This window comes from Alosa alosa, chromosome 12, assembly GCF_017589495.1.
Source record: "Alosa alosa isolate M-15738 ecotype Scorff River chromosome 12, AALO_Geno_1.1, whole genome shotgun sequence".
In the NCBI taxonomy this organism is placed as follows: Eukaryota; Metazoa; Chordata; class Actinopteri; order Clupeiformes; family Clupeidae; genus Alosa; species Alosa alosa.
Window position 1 is genome coordinate 8557343 of NC_063200.1, and position 9769 is coordinate 8567111.

The window sequence follows — 9769 nt, forward strand, 5'->3', positions numbered from 1 at the left end:
TATAGATAAAACGTGCATCTCTCTCCTCCCTCCATTGTTGTTTACGTTTGTGTCGTTGCGTGGTTTTACACGTGAGTTGTCTTCATGCTGAAAAGGTTGGCATAGCCTACATGACGTTAATCCCCGAGACAAGAAGAAAGCAAAGAATATATCTTTTTACTAAGGAAAATGACAAAAATAGTAACGCACAATAGACTAACGCGTTACTAAGTAACACGTTACTGGCATCACTGACAACATGCCTATACTGTCACCGGAACACCGGGACGCAGTGTCGCTTTGAAACAAGATAAATATCTCACACTCATAAATTGAGTGTGAGATATTTACAGCAAGCCTACTCTGGCATTTGAAATAAACACCCTGGCAGTCTGTTTCTTCAGTTGAAGAGCCTATAGTAGCTAAGAGTATGACACTCTTATTCAGTGTGCTGTTGCACTTGTTTATTCAAAATCCCAGAGTATGATTGGTGAGCTTGGAGAGGCCTGTAAGTGTTATGTCCCATTTTTTATTCATCTGTAAAAATTATAATTTGAAGAAAGAAAAGAAATTTTAATTAATAGAGCAATGACAAGCTTGGTTGGATTGATGGCTTTCCCCTAACTTATTCAACGTCACATGGCACTAAACAATATCCTAAGCTGCATTCAATTAGAAAAGGCTGAGATCTTATCATAGTCTCTTCAAAGGCATGTGTTTTGAGTATATCCAATTAAAATAGGAATGAAATTCTGCATTTATAACAAATGACTATAATAGAATGTGTTGTAAATTGTTACAAGATTTATATAGTCAATATTAGGGATGTTTGTTTTCCTATTGCGGTTTGTTTGATAGAAAAGGATTGTTATTGATGTTTGCAAGTTATTTCACAGACCAAGAAATGCAATGAACTATAGCTTGTATTGTCTCCCAGTTAATAGCTGGATATTTGAGAACTGCAAAAAATGCCGTAGGGTGTATAGACAAGTTAATGGCACCCAATAGACAGAGAGTTTTGTGCTCAAGTCCACTCTGAGGGAATACGCTCCAGCACCTGCTGAGAACAGGTCATTATTTAGTTCTCTCGCTCTGTGTGGCTGGGGCCTGGAGCTGCTGTGCAGACTATTGAGGGATTAGTCTGATGTGTGAAAGGGGCTCAGTAACATGAGGATGTCCACCTCAGCCCAACATAAACACAACACACGACTGGGAAAACACACGCTGCCAACACGGTTGTAAGTTTTGCTGGGAATTAAAGTCTCTAAAAAAGTGAAGGGAGAACTTCAAAGATGAGAATTTGAGAAATCAAAGATGATCCTTTTTATTTCTGTGGTTTAATTAGTAGCAGACAAAATGAGACCCTTCTGGTTTTAATGATTTGCAACGGACTGAGATGGGAATTTGAATGAGTATGGTCTTAACATGGTGCACGACACACATAACATTTGAGAGTTGTACAACCACAAAATCAAAAGCAACAGCCCAATCACCAAAACAACGCCCACATCAGACCTGAGACGATTACCAGGACTTGTGGAGGAGGATGGAGAAACAATGTCATTTTGCATTTTCTTAGCCAGCTACTGAGCGTTTATTAAAATGTGAAGTAACGAGCCCCTGACAGCATTCCTGTCCCAGTCTGGCTTTTTATCTCCAGCTGGGGAGGACAGGCCAGACACTGGCATGGAGCTCCCTGAGTGAGTGGGTGAGAGACAGAGAGAGAGAGAGTGTGAGAGAGAGTGAGTGAGAGAGAGAGTGAGTGAGTGAGGGGAGACATAAGGGCTGATTCATTAGGCAAAGGCTGGGGGTTGATGGTCGGGAGGCTGTTGCCCCTGGCGATAGTGAGGCTGAGTGGGATGGACCGCTTATCTCAAGTGACTGATGGGAGAGCACAGCCACATGTGCCTGCAAATCCTCCATGTCAAGTGTCTCTTTGCATGCAGCAGGGTTACTGAGAGAATCATCAATCTTACTGGCGATAAAAAGGACAATATAGCCTAACAGTGTTTTCTTGATCTAAGAGTATTTCTGTAAACTGAATAGAAGAGATCAAACAGTGCAAGTTCCAACTGTTTGAAATATGTCAAACTTGGTGAGCACCATTTGAAACCATTTTACTTAAAGACACTAACTAAAAAAATACATGACTGATAAGGTGTGATGACAACATTTCAGGAACAGACATGTCTCTTTCACCTAAATTGAAATGTTATACCAATATCCAAGACAACCCAGCTGAAACAAATAAATCATCCACCCCACAGCACTAACCCCAGAAATGTCATAAATGGTGAATAAATAGCCAATAATTGGATTTTTATTGATTGACTGCCAGATCAGTGTTATTATTAGATGTTATTAGCAGCTCTTTGCATTATCTTACTAAATTGTGTTTGGGTGTTCGAGTGTTCGCGTGTTGGGCATTTCAGATGTATGCTTAAGGGCGAAGTACAGTATAAGTTGTGATTAGAATTAGTTATTACTCTAAAAGTTAGAGAAAACCTCACTGCACTATTTACTGTGCCTTGCTCTGACTTTTGCAACACTTGCTTGCCAAACACAACACTATCATTATTGTTAGATGAAGTGTGTAACTGTGCAGATATGCAAGGTGGAGGCATTTTTACATCTATCAGCCAGATCTTTTCAACATGCTCATTACATAAAGCATGTGCCTGTAGCTAATTCTGGTGAAACCACACAAACAAACACACGCTTACACATTTTGATTTGGGCCTTGCAAGCCAATGGGGAAATGTTTTTTTTTTTTTGAGTCCACGGTCTTGACCAACAAAACTGGTTTTGCTGATTGTGTTTTGCAGACAACCCATGCCAGGTTTCTGCACACACAGGGCTGACGTTAACCTTCTGGGGTGTGTATACACCGCAGGTTTCTTATGACCTAAATGCCCCACACAAGGTTGGATGCCCTTGTGCTCCTCTGGACACCCATTAACTTTCCAAAAGCTGACCGAGCAGTGGAGAAGAGATAGCACAACAGACTTTGTAATAAATACCATTTGGGTAAGCATCTCACTCAAACACGGTTCCAGCTAAATTCCACTTGCAGTGAGAGTACTCTGTTTACTCCAAACAGATGGGAGGCAGCCCAGTCAGGCAGCTCAACACAAGAGAATGACGCTCTCCAGTCTGTGAAACCCTGCAGCTCCTGCAGCCTCATATGGAGGTGGACATTCCTGCAGGAACATTCGCTAAGTACGCATAACTACAGAAGACTTTCTCAATCTTTGTGACCAATCCCAATGACTGCTCTGACCACTGTGGATCAGGACGTTTTCAAATACATCAAGCAGTTGCCTAATGATAACGTTTTTGCGTAACAAGAAACATCTGGATGCCATGTCGGCAAAGGATATTAATCACAGGCAATTGCCTAATATTTCCGGCCAACTCATAAAGAGTGACACACAAGTCCCTGAAGTGTTTTTTGTTACTGTAAAATGATCTGTTCCTGGCTGAATTATTTGCATTTGATACTTCCAATTTGGATGTTTGGAATTTAGAGTGACTTTGACTAAATTGCTGGTTGAGAGGAACAGAAGACATGAAGTATGAATGCACTCAAATCTCCAAGCGCTTAGCCATGTCCACAGAGACTTCAAAAAGCTTTCAACAATATAAAGACGCTGATTAATTTGGTTTGGGTGTCCCAAAGAAACTCCATATTTCTGTCACAGTTTTTATGAGTTCATGACTATGGAGACTCTGTCTTTATCACCCCATTTCTCAGGGGCCCATTAAAGTGTGGATATTGCTAATTCTCAGTTTAAAAAAAATTATGTTGAGGTCCCTGCTGTAGGATATCTCAATGAAAGCTAAACACAATAACACTGTAAGCCACAGCGAAAGGTGCTACAGACCACCTGATCCACAGGAAATAAAATCCTTTTCCATACTAGCAGTAAAACTTGACATCTTCTTTTACTGCAATACGTGTATCGATTCATCATACCATGCTTCCTCTTCGCACCGTGAGCCAGCCTTATATAATATTGCTTTTGCAATGAAATAGAGACTCACATGTCTCACTGCTTTCAGCCAAGCCAGCAAACAATAAATCTGGTGCAAAATATGAAGAAATTCCACTCTGCCATGCCTTTGGGCTTGGGCTGATGGGCTCACAGAACTGACTAAATGGACTCAAGATATCAAATCAGGGCAGCTTTTCACTGACGGAAATCTGGAATGAGCATCATACAAGTTGATCGAACAAGCCAATTTTTGGAAGAAATGCCTGATGTTTATAAAAAATAATATAATAAAGATATAAAATACTGCTTAGAAAATGCACTGGCAATACCACAATCAACCTTGAAACAATACATGCAATGATGACTACCACAGAAGTGCTGATGTATTTTGATTGAGCAAGCAAGGCTTCATTTTTAGTGTAAGAGACTTTCCCATATTCCCGGAAGATTTGCAATATGACTGAGCTTTGAGAAATGGAATGACGGCCTTTTGCTGGACGGAAACTCACAGAATCCCTTTCAAAGCACTCCAGTGGACATGTCAGGGGTGAGGTTGCTGAGGACATGTCTTTGGCTTCTGAGCCTAAACATTTGTTTATGCTTAACCAGATAATGAACATGCTGTTGCTGGAGATAAACAAGCGCTTTGCAGGCGAATGACCAGCACGTGCGGAGTCATGGCTACTCTCCCAGCCCAATGGTGTCGTGTCGAGGGGGGTGAGAAATGCCAGTGATATCCGCTGTGCTGTGGATGAGCTGCCCTTTAGTCCCATTTCAGTAAACTGCAAACTGCTTTATCCTGGAATGTTCCAGCTTCAGAGGAGGGAGAGGGGGAGGGGGGGGGGGCAGGCAGGAGAGAACACAACAAACTCACAAGCTCTGAGACCCCCAGAAATATTTGGAGCAATAACAAAGCGCAACAAGCGCCATTACAAACGCCACATACCAATTGTGTATGACGGTTGCAGTGCAGTTACTCTGGGTGTGCTCTAGCTTTCATTTGTTCCTTACAACACGTTGCAGCACCAAGGACACTTAGCTTTGACTCTCAACTACAGCATCTGTGTGCACCACTGGCACTTTGAGTTTCATGATGGAAAAAAGATTCTACACTAGTATATCAATGTATCAACTGATGAGTAAACTGCTGGCAACTCTCCTAAACATCTTACATTCTTATATCTTAAACATTCCATATTTTCCTTTCTTAAAGTCAGTGACACTGAACTCCAGAGAAGCATAAAAGCATACAATTAATCATCTGGTCTTTTAAGTCTCCCACTCAACTCATCACAATAAATATCCCAGCTTCATGTACTCATGTTAACTAGTCTCCATATGAAAGACTCATCATGTAATTTCAATCTGATCACAAACTAAATGAGCCAGCACTAGCAAACACACATTTATCATTGTCAATGACAGGCACAGTCATTTCAAGGTGAATGATTTTGCCAGTTCATCTAGTATCCCATTTCTGGTAAAAAGAAGAGGTATGCAGCTTCAACAGCTCTCCAACAAGTTCAGTCCAGACTCAGAGATCTGAAAGGATGGACTGAAACCAAGCACAACACAACCTGATTTAGTATTGTTTTATAGCATTATCCGTTTTTTAGGGTTGGCTGACGATCAGTCCCAACAAGGATGACCTGCTTCAACTAACCCGGTCCAGGCTTAAAGAGTGTGAGGACCTGGACCCCCGACAGAGTGATTTACATCACTGTCTGTTCAGCAGATATGATGACATCTGAGGTATGGATAGCGTATGTTGGAGAGCCCCCCTGCTGGTTTAATCTGTGAATCCCATGCAGACATTCAAAGCTCAGTGGGCCTTGTTTCTTTTTCAACTTGAATCAAAAGTAGGGTCATTTTGTGCTAGTAATATATCACTGTGTTGCCAATGATGACAGGTCTGCCACCTGAGACCATACATACAAATTTCTACATGCATGCATGACTGGCTTTTGTGGGGAGGTCGTTCAAGCCTGCGTAAAATACCCTCCCTGGGCGGCTTTATAGCAGTTTTGTTTGGCAAAAGCTTCAAAGACGCTCATTTCGACACACATGCTGGAACAGACAACATAAGCTTCACGGCGACTCGTGTGTCAACTTGCAGGTGGACTAAGGTGCACCCGGCGCAACAGTACGTGTGTCCCTGTTCTCTTTAGCATAAACAATGTCAAAGACACAGAGCCCAACCAATCCTCATATCCCACCCTAATCATTTAAACATCCTGTTGCATGGATGCAAAGCCCAACATTGTAACCTGCTGTCACTATGAGCTTAAGTAAATGCTGTGATGGGGCTCTGTCTGGAACAGAGGGTTAGGGACCCTAACCCTAGTGTACCTTTGGCTATGAAACCAGATTAAAGTTCCAACCTCTTAATCCCTAACCAAAGACAGAAATCGGCACACATTTTCCCTTTTGACAGAGTTTTGGAGCGCTGCTCAGTTGGCCTGTTAGTCTTGGACTTGCAAAGAGACCTCAAGAGACTACAGGGTCATGTCTGAGCAGTGTCTGGTGAAGGGCTGGGGGCTTTAACCTCTCTAGTAATGCACGTTGGCTTCTCAGAACAGGGGCAAGTTAGGTGATAGGTGATCCATAGGTCAGTATGTTTGCTTTGGGACACCCAGATGATAACCATATAGTTGCATCCCATGCATCTATCTGTTTGAAATTTAGATTTGAGTGTTGACATTTGGGAGCACCTATATCTGTTGAATTATTTGGTTGAATTATTTGGCTGTTGAATTTTTTTTATGCTAATCAAAATTCTGAAAGAATTGTATAAGAACTTCCTATGGCATCAGTTGGGTTTAGAAAATGTGTGACACAAATGGTTTACTGGCTCAGTGAGTGGTTACTCATTAGATATCATGGGAGTCCTGAATGAGAATCAAACATGTCTTCATGACAAAGCAATCTTAAACCCTCACTGACATTAACAGTCACTTGGCAGAGGCAAATTGCATCGTGCAAAATAATTACAACTGATTGAAGTCCATAAAATGACTAAAAGCTATCCACATTTTTATAGTATGCTGTCCAACACCTTTTGACTTGCACATAATGTAGCAATGTCAAAACTACACAAAATGTTCAACTGAGAGGAAGAGGATGAAGAATGGAGATGGTTATACTTATACTATCGATCAAGTTCATCAACAAATAAATAAAGTATCTCTGACTCTGCCTCGCCCTCTAAGCTAGACTTCATTTCGCAGAACGCATGCTTTCAAATAAATTTGAAATTGACCACCTACCTGTAACATGTTGTTACTTCCCCAGTGGACTTCTTACAAGGGTACTTTGTTGTAGCAATTTTGTTTTCTGAGCAGACCTCTCTGAAGGAAAATACAGAGATGCTGTGATTTTGACAGATAAGAGTATCTTCAATATCATACCTACATCTCGGAACAACATGAACAGCTTAACGTATCTCTGAGGAGCGCAGCTCAACATCTGGGATATTGCACTCGCCCCTAGAAAGGACACCGAATTTCGCGGCTTCTTTACCTGTCATCTTGATCCTCTCGAAAAGTCCAAAGTAAGCCGCGTGAGAAAAACGATAAGACCATTACGACTCTAAAAATTAGTCCTCTTCCCATGTACTTCATTTCCAACTACGGTATCGTTCGCGCGCCTGGGTAACACCTGTAACGGCGTGGGGAACGGAGGAGAGGACTTAAGACGGTACCCTAAACTTAGAGGATAGTTGATTGGCTGCCTCCCGCGAGGTCACACGTCTAGAGTCGACTGTGTTGGAGTGATCTATCCGGTTCCTCCCCCGTGACACCGTTGAACGCGGTGCCAAGACACATCATAGTGATTCTAAGGTAACACTGAATGTGGGTTTATAGCCGTAATTTCAACATGTTTTTGCAATTCATTTGTCATCACACATTGCATTCATTTGTTTTTCTTTCACTTTCCTTGATATGATCCAAACTGGTTCCTCTGTATTCCACGTATGTGTGGGCTACGTCAGAAAAGTACAATTGAGCAAGAAAAAAAGGTCACCTTGCTTGCAAATAAAATTTCATGATTTGAATCATAGCCTCTGTGTTCACACACACACACACACACACACACACACACACACACACACACACACACACACAGCGATGTAGTGGTAAAATAAGAGGTGGGTAAATTATGAATTCTGCGATATCGGTGAGGTGGACTGCGCCATGCGGTATCAGATTTTTTAAAAAAGGCATTCAGAACTTGTTTGATGATGGTGGAGGTTATTGTCCAGTGTTTATAACAATACCAGTGGTATTACAGTAAATGGTTCCTAGAGTGTTGATGATGAGTGTACATATTGGGAATATAGAATAATGTTGGATAATACAGTGTGAATTTTGAATGTTAAAAGTGAATAAACTCTTTTGAGAGGTGGATAAACTCTAATAAGAGGTGGGTAAACTCTATTTCTGAAATTTAAGAGGTGGATAAACTGTGTTTACTTGCATTTAGCCTCCACTACATCCCTGCACACACACACACACACACACACACACACACAGAGAGAGAGAGAGAGAGAGAGTGAGAGAGAGAGAGCAATGAGATTTGAGCTTTTCCAGAATCACCATTGTTGACTTTCAAACCTTGACCTGTATGCCAATTGTTATTTAGCCCTTTAACCCTCTGGTCAGAATTGGCTGAGAAAATACCAGTGACCAGTGCTTGTGCTTGTGCTTCCATGATTGTAGTTATCCGACAAACAACTGTTGTCATCCAAATATATACATTTTCATAATAGTTAGTTTGTACAATAAAGCAATGAATGTGTTTGACTGTATCTAAGGTCAAAAAGATGTAAGTCAGTAAAACCATACACTAGGCACCACTACAAAATGTTGGTAATCCTGAAACAACTGTAGTAGACAAACTTGTGGGTAAGATCCTATGAAGTTGGACAGGTGACACTCAGGGTGGCTGGAAATGTCTGGGCTAAGGTTGAATGAGACTTTCAGATTGAGAAAGATCAGCAAACCAACTAGACATGGCAACAAGTCGAACACAGGTATATGCTGCAGTGAAACAAAACAGTATTGTGAAAATGATAGAATAACCTTGAAAATATCACAGATAGACATGAATTAGGCTACAGCTTGAAGGCAAACAAGGACTACCCAGACTCCAATGTTGGCAGAATCACTTCATTCATGCTTGATTTAAAAAGAAAAAAAGCCTAACTCTTTGATTCCCATGGTGAATTATGTCCTTGACTTTATACTGCCTCCTTGTGGTCAAAATGTCCAACAGACCTGAGTAACTAAAGTTCTTGGTATGTTCAATTGTGGCAGAAATATTTGAAGTACAGTAGGATCTTATTTGTTATGTTTCGTTGCCAGTTTTTTTTTTTATATACAGAAAATAACCCACATAACTCCATGAGCTCTATTCTGTGCAATGTGATTTATTCAATATTTCAGATAAATCATCAGAACAGAACCATTGGGAATGAACTCTGTTTGCTTTCTATTTGTGACACAACAATTTTGTTGACACATCCCAATGAAGTGTCATTGAGCTTAATGCCACTGAGCCCCTGTTGTATCTCTCAGACAACAACACTATGATGGAAATAACTAGACCAGCCCCAGTCCTGCCTTTGGCCAAAACTTTATTAGTGTCCAAAAGCATATTTGTAGATTTCACATGCGTTTTGTCAGTCCTGGGCATGCGGGGCCAGACTGTGGATTCCAATACCCTACACTATAACCACCACTGCTTCTGTCTCATTGTTACTGAACAAACCAAATCCAATAGACCCTTTCAACAAG

At 41.1% G+C, this 9769-nt stretch overlaps 1 protein-coding gene across 1 annotated transcript in view; it reads right to left on the reverse strand.

Annotated features, from left to right (window-relative positions):
- Positions 1–7693, reverse strand: part of ccbe1 (collagen and calcium binding EGF domains 1) — a 44721-nt gene extending 37028 nt beyond the window's left edge. Inside the window, exons 1-2 of the mRNA XM_048258167.1 lie at positions 7494–7693; positions 7241–7321 (exon numbers count right to left, since the gene is read on the reverse strand). Coding sequence (XP_048114124.1) covers positions 7241–7321; positions 7494–7594 — 182 coding nt within the window. The 5' untranslated portion in view covers positions 7595–7693. The remainder of the gene's footprint in view (positions 1–7240; positions 7322–7493) is intronic.
- Between the last annotated feature and the right edge of the window lie 2076 nt (positions 7694–9769).